The sequence below is a fragment of the Pagrus pagrus genome (assembly GCF_965226575.1).
Source record: "Pagrus pagrus genome assembly, chromosome: 1".
Classification (NCBI taxonomy): domain Eukaryota; kingdom Metazoa; phylum Chordata; class Actinopteri; order Spariformes; family Sparidae; genus Pagrus; species Pagrus pagrus.
Window position 1 is genome coordinate 17,194,274 of NC_140185.1, and position 12,273 is coordinate 17,206,546.

The 12,273-nt window shown below is 42.9% G+C and overlaps 1 protein-coding gene across 11 annotated transcripts in view; it reads left to right on the forward strand.

The window, feature by feature from the left end:
- baz2ba (bromodomain adjacent to zinc finger domain, 2Ba) overlaps positions 1-12,273 on the forward strand; it is a 69,102-nt gene that overhangs the window by 52,553 nt on the left and 4,276 nt on the right. For 2 of the 11 annotated variants that reach the window (XM_084381874.1, XM_084381879.1), the window contains 19 exons: positions 758-819; positions 1,096-1,161; positions 1,864-1,929; positions 2,197-2,241; positions 2,543-2,575; positions 4,462-4,527; positions 4,865-5,005; positions 5,564-5,818; positions 6,583-6,806; positions 7,303-7,377; positions 7,457-7,688; positions 7,773-7,835; positions 8,463-8,607; positions 8,941-9,743; positions 9,866-10,118; positions 10,364-10,519; positions 10,729-10,889; positions 11,189-11,526; positions 12,119-12,254. In XM_084381874.1, the coding sequence (XP_084238000.1) occupies positions 758-819; positions 1,096-1,161; positions 1,864-1,929; positions 2,197-2,241; positions 2,543-2,575; positions 4,462-4,527; positions 4,865-5,005; positions 5,564-5,818; positions 6,583-6,806; positions 7,303-7,377; positions 7,457-7,688; positions 7,773-7,835; positions 8,463-8,607; positions 8,941-9,743; positions 9,866-10,118; positions 10,364-10,519; positions 10,729-10,889; positions 11,189-11,526; positions 12,119-12,254 (3,320 nt within the window). The remainder of the gene's footprint in view (positions 1-757; positions 820-1,095; positions 1,162-1,863; positions 1,930-2,196; positions 2,242-2,542; positions 2,576-4,461; positions 4,528-4,864; positions 5,006-5,563; positions 5,819-6,582; positions 6,807-7,302; positions 7,378-7,456; positions 7,689-7,772; positions 7,836-8,462; positions 8,608-8,940; positions 9,744-9,865; positions 10,119-10,363; positions 10,520-10,728; positions 10,890-11,188; positions 11,527-12,118; positions 12,255-12,273) is intronic. The other 9 variants (XM_084381877.1, XM_084381881.1, XM_084381883.1 and 6 more) reach the window with 5 other exon arrangements.

Below are 12,273 nucleotides of genomic sequence, written 5' to 3' on the forward strand. Positions count from 1 at the left end.
TTTTCAATGGATTAATTGACATCAAGAGTGAAAGTAATTGTTAATTTGTATCCCTAATCTTTTGAAGTGTATAATAAACCAATAGATTTAAACTGGTAAATACACTTTTGATCCTATTACAAAATCACTGTTACACGTTTGTAATTCAACTTTTGCTGCTGCTAAAATGGAAATGAGCTGAGATAAATTGCGTGAATGTGGTGAGAATGGTGACCTTAAAAAGATCTGCTGATATCTAAGCTGTCCTGTCTGTTTAAAATCCTACAATTGCTGGTCAACTCACAATTCAAAGCCTCCATGATGGTCATTAACTATGATTAAAAAGGTAAAGTGTAGGCCTGGTTGTAGTTGGATCTGCTACCTGCGGTCTAAAACTTTGGATGTCGATGCTCACAACATTTTTTAGATACGTTTCTTTCTCTATGTTCGTTCTCTATGCACCTTACTTGCAGACAGTCACTCATACCTCTAAGACAATTCAAAATTGAACATGCTATTATCTTTAATTATGTTTATTGTTTTAATGAGTGTGTCTGCGTGTTTCATTACTGTTTGATGTGACTGACTCATCTAAGTCGTGATCCAGTTCTCAGAATTGTTCTGCTTTCTTGTTTAAAATACGTCTTGATCTCAGTGAGACCTCCTGAATAAATAACGATTACCAACTGCAATTCTCTCAGATATGAATACAGTTTGTAGCGCAGCTTTGTAGGTCATTTCTGTCGACACTAATGTAACACTGACTTGACTCTTGTAGCTATCATGGCAGCGGAGGAGAGGAGGAAGCAGAAGGAGCAGATCAAGATTCTCAAGCAGCAGGTGGGTCTGCTTTTTATACAGTGTGTGCTGACAAATCTTTTTTCTCCTTATCTAAGTGTCCTGACACACGTAGTCCCTGTGTTCACTGCAGAAAATGCTGAACGCTTATTTTGTGATGCTTTAAAGCTTTTTAATTACCATCATTTACTTCTCCTGCTGAAGTTATTGTTGTCTCTTTGCCCAGCCCAACTGGAGTAGAGTGGTTGGAAAGTGATTTTATCTCGGGATGTTTTCCGATGTCTAAAATATTAAGAGATTATGTTGTTTTTTCTGCAGGAAAAGATCAAGCGTATTCAGCAGATTCGGATGGAGAAGGAACTCAGGGCGCAGCAAATTTTGGAGGTACAGAATCTGATCCAACAGCACCTCTGATTAAGCAGAACATTCCTGGATAGCTTCAGCCCCTCAGTCTATAGTGTTTTAATCTTCCTAAAGCTCATTACTGAACAGCAGCATGCATTGGAGGGAGTTGCGTCTTCTTAGGCATAATTCCACATGGAACTAATGCTAAATTGGTCTTGGTTGACGGCTGTTGAATATTAAAATGGCTGTTGCTGCCTCTTCAGACCTTATTTAAATTGGACAGAAAAGTCTTTTTTTCATCAGACAACAGTAACAGTTTAGCATAAGTGGGTCGAGAGAAAAAAAAAGGTGCTGTTTTTCACACGCGCAAACACACATGCAAAGATGCATGAACATCCACACTCTCACACACACACACACACACACACACACACACATGCAGGCGCACACAATTATACAGTAGGAGCTTCAAAGTGTTTTAGCAGGACTAAATCAATTTTGAGTTGACACGGTTGACAAGCCACTCTTAACGGGAGGCTTCAACATATTCACAATTAGGTGTTAAAGAGATACATTATTCATTCGCTGTGTTTTACAAATTTCACTGGCATTCAGAAGCATAAAATCTTTGCTCAAACCAGAAAACTGCAAACAATCAGTTAAAGTGCAGCGAAGCCCTCACCCACGACTGATTGATATATGTCTGTCTGTGTGATTCTTGACCTTAATCTTTATTCATAGGCCAAACGGAAAAAGAAGCAAGAAGCCGCAAATGCCAAAATATTGGAGGCTGAAAAACGCATAAAGGTATGATTCTATTTTTAAATAAAACCCTTGAAACAGATGCCATAAATATTCATACACGTGTCTTTTTTAATAAAAATTCACATGGATTAAATTATTTCACATGTACCCTGATGAGGGCCTTGTTCCATTTAAGAAGCAGCTGGCAATAAAATTAGAGCGGCCCTTTGAAACGGGCTGAAATTCCATCAGTCTGTAGTGATTTTCGTAATATTGGCACAATGGAAGCATATTGATTTTTCCCTCATCTTCTCTTTTCTTGCCTTCAAGGAGAAAGAGTTGAGGAGACAGCAGGCGGAGATTCTCAAACACCAGGTAGGCATTCACTACTACTTGCTCAGCCTCTTGAACGTAATAGTTACTGCTGAATGAAACTATTTACCCCAGACTTCACTTGAGTAGGAATGTGCAGGTGTGTGTGTGTGTGAAAGAGAGAGAGAGAGAGAGAGAGAGTGTATTTGTGCATCTATGTGCATTCAAATACAGGCATGTGTGAGTGTATAGAAATGTGGTTAGTTAGCAAACATTCAGTGTTTCTCTTTATTATTAAACCCCATGCTTATTGGTGTTGGATATCACTTCTGTTCCATAATATTTTGCCAACTCTCTCTGCCAGGAGTTGGAGAGGCATAGACTAGATATGGTATGGGTATGTTTATTTTTGTACATCTAACACCTGCATCGTGTAACTGGTTGTGTTATGGTTGTCATAGCAATGCATTAAGTGTAGCACTGGCTGCTGTCATACTACATTCTTCTGCATGGCTTCCCAGCAAAACCAACAAAAGAGAAAAAGAGTCAGTATGCTGCCTCCATCTGCTCGTCCTGAGGGACAACTGACCCTGTCACGGTGGCCAGGCAGCTTCTGTCCCCCTCCCCCGTCCTTCCCCCCTTCTACTCAGAATGCATTGCAAAGACTGCTAGCCAATCCACACTCACTGTATGAAAGTGCACTCGAGGAGTTTCCATCCATCACATACATTGTCTAACTGTTGTATTGGAGTAGCCTGTGTTACCCATGAGTGCTTGACGATTTTCGGCCCAGACATTGAGCTTGTGTCTGTTCGTCCGTGCATCTGTTCTGCAGTCCACAGAGTGCTGGACTTTAACCTGCCCCATCCCAGCCTCTCTGTCATTCACTGTTTCTGTACTCTGCACAAAGAATGAAATCGGCTACTGAGAATCATTTTGTCTTTACGGTGGAGATACTTCAAATCAGATTCACCCCCCACATACACAGTTTGGTGAGGGTACAGCAGAAGTAATGCTTGAAAATAGACCGGATAGAACAGAAATATAATCAATTCCACCATGGGGACAAACATGGTTCTGCGTAGCATTTTGTTTTGGCCTGGCTGTCTTGCTTGTAGCCCTTCTCACTCATACAAAGTCGCAGCTGAATCCACAGGTCTGCCTATCTGTTTCACAGTGGACTCTGATCCGGTTGTCGTACCTTCACTCCGAGCACAATGAAGGGGGGCAAATTGAGATACATGAAATAATCCTGGTATTAACGGTTGTCACATGCAATTGTATTGCTTTTGATTTATTCTAGTTTGTTATCATAGTGTCCCTCAACACATTTTAATGTTTTTGATGAATTGGAAAGCTAGAAAAAAGCAGAATGCCAAAGGCTTTATGTCCTTTTTGAAGTTGTCCTTTTTGAGGTTTTCCATTTGTAGATAAATCAAACCAAGAAGGACATAGAAATATTGTAGCAGAGTGCTTGGCATCTAGCCTGACAAAACAATCCTCCCAAACAGCACATTTTAGTCACTATGTGCTGGAAATGTCCTTGGCAAGCTCTAATAGTAGCAATTGTGTCTTTCTGGTGGATCACAGAGGGAATGACAGCCTGATACGGTGGAGCGGGAAACCTAAAGAGATCAAATGAAATGATAGTCAGTCACCGGTGATTCCTGTGCCCTTTTGCAGTAGACTGTGTATCATGCACCAAAGAACAACATAGATGTCTCATCCTCAGCAGCAGTCGCATAGTGCGCTAATACTTAAGCTGCCAAACCCACTGAAGTGGAACTGCTCAGTTTGAAGCTATCCTTTACCATCCATTTGTATTTGTCGTCCCCTCACCAAATATTATGAGAATGATGTGTCAAATGAACATTAGCATCGACTCATGTATTTATTATTTTGATTGTAACACCAATGTGGCATATCAGAAGACTTCTGGCAACCAGCATTTTGTTGCTTTTGTTGTGTCAGCTTTAGTTTAGAGGCGCCGTCACCGATCCCAGCTGCTTCTCTTTTTTGAGCCTGTCATCACATCTACTTTGTATCGCATCTATGTGTTGCTTTTTGGTTGTCATCGTACTACTGTACTCTTCACTTATGCTTCCACCATACATGTGAAAGTGTATACATGTGAAGCATCATTTTGTGTTTGTTCAAGTATGGTACCTCTATTGAATTTTGTGCATCACAATTTTACATTAATACATGCTTAATAAAGTCGACCTTGAGCGTCGTATGCACAATGTGTGCTTGTTAATGTGCCTCTGTTTTCTGCCACTCTAGGAGAGGGAGAGGAGGAGGCAACATGTAATGCTGATGAAGGCTGTTGAGGCTCGCAAGAAAGCAGAGGTAGTCCATATGCACACAAGTAAATGCAGGAATACACACACAGTCCACTCGATAAAGAGAGCCTAAGTCATTATTCCCTGGATGGATTCCCGCTTTCTCTCCTTTTTGTGCGCTCTTTCCCCCCATTCATTTTTTTCCTACACACTTACCAAGTCAAAAGATTCTGGCCCTCAAGCACTTTTCCTTTGAATGCACAGCAGCATTAGGCTGAATTCTAATACTGCTCAGCAAAGTCAAGTAAACCTTCTTGTCTGTTTTCACACACACACGCACACAAATACACACACACACGTACACTTTGCTTCCCTAATGCTCCCTTGAATTTTGGACTCTCTAGGAGCGAGAGCGCTTGCGGCAGGAGAAAAGGGATGAGAAGCGCCTGAACAAAGAGCGTAAACTGGAGCAACGGAGGCTGGAGCTGGAGATAGCGAGGGAGCTGAAGAAGCCAAATGAAGACATGTGTCTGTCTGATCATAAGGTAGTTGAGATAGTAGCTCATCCGGTCAGTGCTGTGAATGTTAAGTTGATCACAAAAAAAATTGTACGTTTTAATCCATACGCACTGTGATGCACAGAAGAGTCAGTTTTCCTTGTTTAAATGCTGCTAAATATGACATATCATCATACTGTATGGTATATTATTATTATATATTGTTATTATTAATATTATTATTATTATTGTTATTATTGTTATTATTATTATTAAGATGAGCCTTTTCTTGGGGGTCAGTAAGTGCCTTAAGACCTCATGGTGTTGAACACTTTTATATATGGAAGTGTGTGCCCCCAAGTGGTCAAAGGAGAGTACTGCTTAATGTGAAAAAGATGAGAAGTCATTACTTTAACCTGGAAAGCACCATCTCGATAACAGTCAGGAGATGTGAGATTAAATGACAGCTTTCCTCCCATGTCCCAGTTTGTATAATTCACGCCTGCCTGTAGTTCAAAGTGGATCTAATATATTTCTCTCACCGCAAAACAAATAACAACAAAAAACATGAAACAATCCTTAATTTACCCATTTTCCTTTGTCTAGCCTCTCCCTGAATTCTCACGGATTCCTGGACTCATACTACCAGGACGTGCCGTGTCCGACTGCCTGATGCTGATGCAGTTCCTGCGAGGCTTCGGGAAGGTTTTGGGTCTCGATTTGAATGCGGATGTGCCCACCCTGGGAATGCTACAGGAGGGCTTGCTCAATGTGGGGGACAGCATGGGACATGTCCAAGACCTTCTGGTCAAACTGCTGTCTCTGGCAGTCTGTGATCCTGGTTTGCCACCTGGACAAAAGGTGAGCTTGTTCATTAAGTCATGCATTATATCTGAGAAGGAAATATGGCACTTATTGCTCTATCTGGGAGTCTTATTCAGAAGTTGGATGTAACTAATTTAATTTACTCAAGTACTGAAACTGAGGTGCTTGAACTTTACTGGAGTGTTTTTATTTTCTGCTACTTTATACTTCCACTCCCCTACATTTTTGAGGCAAACATCCACTCCTTTACTCCACTCCTTTTTTTTTTGAAAACTTTAGTTACCTTCCAGATTGTGTGCTGCATCAGAGCCAAAGTAGCACATTTTAAAATGAATTTATTGTATCTACAATTGAAATAAATAGAACAAAACCACCAATTTTGATAATCAGAAAAATGCTGAATATTGGATCAGATAATAGACCAGGCCAGTATTATATAATACTTTTACTTGTACTTTCAAAACTTAAGTATATGTATTTAAAGAAAATGAAGCACATTTGATATGAAATACAGTAGTTTAGTTATATGTTGTCTAAAGATATCTCACACTAGTCATTCATTTCATTTAAGCACTGATCCTTTTGTACTTTTACTAAAGCAATTGTTGAATGCAGGACTGTGTGTAGGATGTTTTGTCCATTGTGCTATGGTTTTATTGCTTAGATTAAAGGTTTCCTTTAATGCAAATAAATGTACATGCACATTACTTTGATAATAATGTTAAAATGGCAAATAACAAGCCTAAAATTTAAATTTATAAAGGAAGTGTTCATAACTTGATCCTCTTCTTCTCTATCAGACAAAGACCATGCTTGGGGATCACCTGACCAACGTTGGCATCAACAGGGATAATGTGTCTGAGGTGCTACAGATGTACATGGGAGCCCATTGTGCCAACACAGAACTGGCCCCTCTGGCCCTCAGTCTGAAGACCAAGGCTTTCCAGGCCCACACGCCTGCCCAGAAGGCCTCAATCCTGGGCTTCCTGGCTAATGAGCTGGCATGCAGCAAACCTGTTATCAGGTAGGAGAAGAAGTACTGTGCAGTACTTTCTTAACCTACTCTGCATCAGGGACGCATTGTTAGATGGTTATAAAGTGGTCTGCAGTACTTGGTCTACTCTCTGGACTCACATAATTAAAAAAAACTAAATAAGAAATCTAACACTCTTGTTCACCACTGAAAGAATATATTCATCTACCGTGCACTGTATGTGTTTTTATATTGCTTAAACCTCTTCATTAGCCGATAATGGTATGTTTTATTGATGCAGTGGAGAATGCTTAATAAAGCTGCAGTAGGGAGCAGTAATTTGCAGGGTCCTTTTGATTGTAAGCAAATTATGCAAGTATTAATTTGTGCTCGGGGATTCTAGCTTATTAAACTTTTTTACTTCGCCTGTAGCTAGTTCTGAGTCCCCTTGAGTTTTTATATTTTTCTCAATATATTTGTCATTACTTTCTGAGAATGCCAAAAATATCTACATGTATATGTAACAACATTGCATTTCCTCCTGCAGCGAGATTGACAAGAGCCTGGATCAGATGGCAAACATGAGGAAGGACAAGATCATTATGGAGGGAAAACTGAAGAAGTAAGTTTACTTTAATACTAAAATGAACTGATCTAATTATCTGTACACTATCATACTGAACCTGTGTGTGTTTTCACAGACTGAAGACCATTTATGCCAAACGCACTGGGAGGAGGGAGGCCAGTATGGGTGTGGAAGAGAACCAGTCCATTTGCACTCCGTCCTCTGCCGCCAAACGCAAGAGGAAACTGGGTGGAGACAGCGATGATGATGATGATGACGATGAAGACAGCGATGACCAGGCAGAGGACGAGGACGATGAGGAGGAGGAAGAGATGAAGAAGGTTAAAAAAGTGGAAACATATGACGAGGTAAAAACAGATCGACAGATCCAGTATGAAAACTGACTTTTAAAAGTTGCTGGCAGACATTTAAAGTTTGTTTTGTCCTGTCAGGATGAAGTTGATCAAGCCACCAGTCTCGAGGAGCTGGAGAAGCAGATTGAGAAATTAGCCAAGGTATGTTCTTCTTTGAATTGTGCAAGTGCTGTTACAAAGTTAATACCCATTAACATAAATTTATAAGGCATCAGAAAATGAACGCATGGTTGGTTGACACTGATAATGTTTGATTAAAAAACGGGACAGACAGAGAGATAAACAAATTCTCTTGGGGAAACAACTATGAAGAGATAAAGCACAGAAAAGCGGGTATTATTGTTGTTTGGTTGTACAGGTCTTCACTGTATGTTCCCATGAAGATGTGTTTATTGTTTAAATGCAATACTAAAGAGTTAACAACACAAATGCCTCCTACACTTTTGATAATAGATTACATTTTGGAAAATGATGGAGAACTTCTTTTCTTAAAATAGCTGCAACCTATATATGCTGTGTATTAAAAACAACAATGTGTTTTGTACATTTTATGAACATGTACGCTGATGTAGGGCTATTTGCTAATGAAGGCATTAATTCGCTTAATAAATTACCTCATTAACATACCATGTAATGCTTAATATATCACACTGATTACAAAAGGACATTAGGTACCATAATTGTCTTTTGTTTTCTTGACGGTCTATAGATCAAAATAATGCATAGAAATCACTGTTTGAGTTTGTTTGATGTCTTGTAACCTTGCAGCAACATCATCAGACCAGAAGAAAGCTGTTTGAAATATCCCATTCTCTGCGCTCCATGATGTATGGCCAGGACCGCTACCGCCGCCGGTACTGGGTGCTTCCCCACTGCGGAGGGGTCTTCATTGAAGCCATGGAGAGTGGAGAAGGTAGTTACACACACAATTATATGAATTCTTATATGAAGATGCCAGAAAATACATCTAGAAAATACAAATCATGATAACAGCATTGATGCTGCAGGAAGAGGAAGGAAGGACTATCGTCTGTGTATCTGTTTAGCTGCACGTTCAGCTGTTTTTGAAAGTGTGAGATACGCTGATGATACTTTATTTTAATTTTAAATCTTGAAGACTAGTTTGAGCTTTCATCTCTAAACTGTGATCCACAACTCCACTTATCTTCCAAAAGCAAGTATAGAAAGATGTTAAAGAATAATGAGTACTCAATTGTAATATCAACCACCTCTCATTTCCCTACAGCTCCAGAGGAACTGGAGGAGGAGCGACAGAGGAGGAGGAGAGCAGCAGAGGAGGTCAAGGTCAAAGATGAACCTCAGGAGATCGAGGTGCAGAAGGAGAAAACCACCGCCAACCTCGATGCGAAGAACCCTCGAACACAAGGCTTGGAGCAGCAGAATGAGGAGGAAAAGGAGCATGACGAGAAGAAAAACTCCCCGACCCGCTTCTACCAGCAACCAGGCTGTGTATCCAAACTGTGCACGTTCCGGGAAGTCAACAAGGACGTTGGCAAAGAAACTGTGAAGGGGGAGGACAAGGAGAGTCCCCATGTGAGGCAAAATGGCAGCCCCACGAGTACTCCTATTGCCACAGCCACAGTGACATCATCGTCCCCTGCTCACAATACCTCTGCGATGACAGTAGCAACAACCCCCTCACTTGTGACCACTAATGACACTACAAACATCCCTCCCCTGGCCTCAACCTCTCTATCTGTCCCACGTGAAAGCCCAGGGAACACTCCTCCAACCTCCTCCCCGTCTCAATACCTCGCATTCCAAAACAATGACCAGCTACTCAGAGTCCTGACCGAGCGGAGCGGACACTGGTTCAGTCTGCTCCCTCGCAACCCCTGTGACCTCGCTTCCATCACCACGACTCCTACAGGAGCACCCCGCGTGTCTCCCCAGGCATCCTCCACCCCAGCCAGGCCCAGATCCCCACCTCAGTCCCCTGCCCTGCCTCTCACCCCTTCTGCTGCCTCAGCCTCCGCCAGCCCGCACCACCCAGCTGGCCTCCTCAACTACCCACTGTCAGCCCTGCAGGTGAGGCTGCTGGCCAAATAGAGATAGCTGTGTTTTGTGTTAACATATCACATCGACTGGGACTTGTACTTTCCTCTACCTCCACCTCCCTCACCCTTTTGTTTTTCCTCTTTTCTCCCCAGGTGAAGTCAGGTGGCTCATTGCTGGGAGTTTCTTTTGGAAGCTGGCCCAGTGGCATGATGAGTCCCAGCCTGCCTCTGTGCAGCAGCCCCAGCCCCATGCCAGGTCACTCTCTGGAGGGCAACACAGCAGCAAGTGTCTCCAGTAAGAGTGAATCACCTTTACCTCGCATTGAGAAAACCTCATCCATGCCCTCTCCTGCCCTGGAGATGCCCAAATCCCTGGACCACCCCTTACCTCGTCCTATTCCAGAGGGTGAGTGACACCGATACATTGAGAGGAATGAAAGTAGTCAACCCCCGTTTTTTAATTGAAAAGATTTCACCTGCCTGAAAAGATTTCACTTGCTTGAATAATCCAATATAATTGGATTAGGGAACGTTCTGCTCTGCTGTACGCAATTTCATTTGGGTATAACAAAGCTGAACGAAGCACCTTTTTACAGTGATGTATGTTGAGTGTCTTCTGGCTTACATGCCTGTTTGTGCTCATTGTCTCAGAGTTGCTGACAGGGTGGTGGCGGGTGTCTGACATCGACGAGCTGAGGGCTTTAGTCAGTGCTCTACACAGCCGAGGCACCAGAGAGAAGGGCCTCCAGAGGCAGATGCAGAAATACATAGAGATCATCCCCCAGGTCTGCACCAAACACAGAGATGGTGAGTGTCTCAACACCTCTTCTCAGCATATAATTATTGTATGTAGCTTGGCTTCATGAACAAGAAAGTAGATTTTATACCCATAGATACAGGTAAAGAAGAAAGTTCTTAATGATCCCTGAACACCTCGCAGACACATGAAAACCTGTGTTCAGCTGCATTAGTTGTGTATTTCTGGCTGACTGATATCTGTCATTTCATCCATCTAGTGGCCATGATCGAGCTGCATGAGCTGGAGGAAAGCCAGGTCAGCGTGGAGTCGGTGCGGGGCTGGTGTGTTGAGGAGCAGGCGATGGAGATGGACATTGCCGTGCTGCAGCAGGTGGAGGAGCTGGAGAGGAAGGTTACCGCAGCCAGCCTGCAGGTCAAGGTAAAAAACTAGCACAAGAACACAAATACCCCCTTTAAGTTTTGTTAGTAAGTGTAAAAAATGTGTTTAACCCTCAAAGACCTCGACAGCTGCCAGCAGCTAAAAATAACTATTGTTCTAAAATGCTTAATATGGTTTGAACTGCTAATCGTATCCAAATGCTTTAAAAACTCATGTAAAGTGGAGTTTCTCAGCTTTAGAGAGCTTTAGAGAGTCTTCCCAAAATAGTTCTTGGTCATTGAGGGTTAAACACGTGTAATCAGAGGCCAAAAGACTGAACAGCTGATTTCCTCCCCCAGGGCTGGACGTTCCCGGACCCTCAGTCTGAGCGGGAGGACCTGGTGTATTACGAGCACAAGCCGCCAACCAAAACGACGCCAGCGTCAGCGAACGCCGGAGATAAGGAACCCAAGGACTCCAAGGAGCATCCAGAGGAGCGGGGGGAGAAGGGCGGGGTGATGCGTCACCCGGACAACCCGCTGGACATAGCAGTGACACGTCTGGCCGATCTGGAGCGCAACATCGAGAGAAGGTACCTGAGGAGCCCCTTAGGTACCACCATTCAGATCAGGCTGGATAATGTGGGTACGGTCACTGTCCCTGCCCCCGCCCCATCCACTAGTGCTGACAGGGAAGGGTAGGTCATTTCTCCAACCAAAGCTCCCCACTCTCCCACTGAGACCCTTTTCCTCTCTCTGTGTGTGCTTCATGTTTCCCATACTACTCAAAAAGTGAGGGTCTTTGCTGCTTTCACAGCAGGTTTTTTGTGGTGGCTTGTTGCATTTTTTGTTCGTTTCTTTGGTCTTGTGCAGTTTTTTGGGAGGGGTGGGGACTCCACTCAGCTTCATTTCCTCTATAGGCATTATTTACTGGTTTACTGTTACTTTCTGCAGTCATCTGCATGGTGTTGTGCATCAGTAACCTTGGTTATGGGCATACTCATGGCTCCCACTCTTCAGCATACACTTACACAGGTTTTACTCCTTCACTCTTTCTGCATGAACGTCCCCTTAACATAACAAAAATCGGTGTGAACTTCTCCCTGGTGCCCTACACCCCTAAAATCCTCATGCCTGTCTCTGCACAGCTGGAGCTCTTTCAGGTCTGCTGTCTTGTTGGCGGCCGGGTCAACTGATGCAGTTTACTGCTTGTGCGCGTGTAAATACACCAGCATAATTCACATATGTGTGTGCATTCTTGTTTCTCATCACCTCATTATCTTCTCTCAGCGGTGAGGAGGAGGTGGCCCATGGTATGAAGGTGTGGAGGAAGGCCCTGACTGAAGTGCGTAGTGCTGCCCAGTTGGCCATGTGTATCCAGCAACTGCAGAAGTCCATCGCCTGGGAGAGGTCCATCATGAAAGTGGTGAGCAGCAGATAAAATA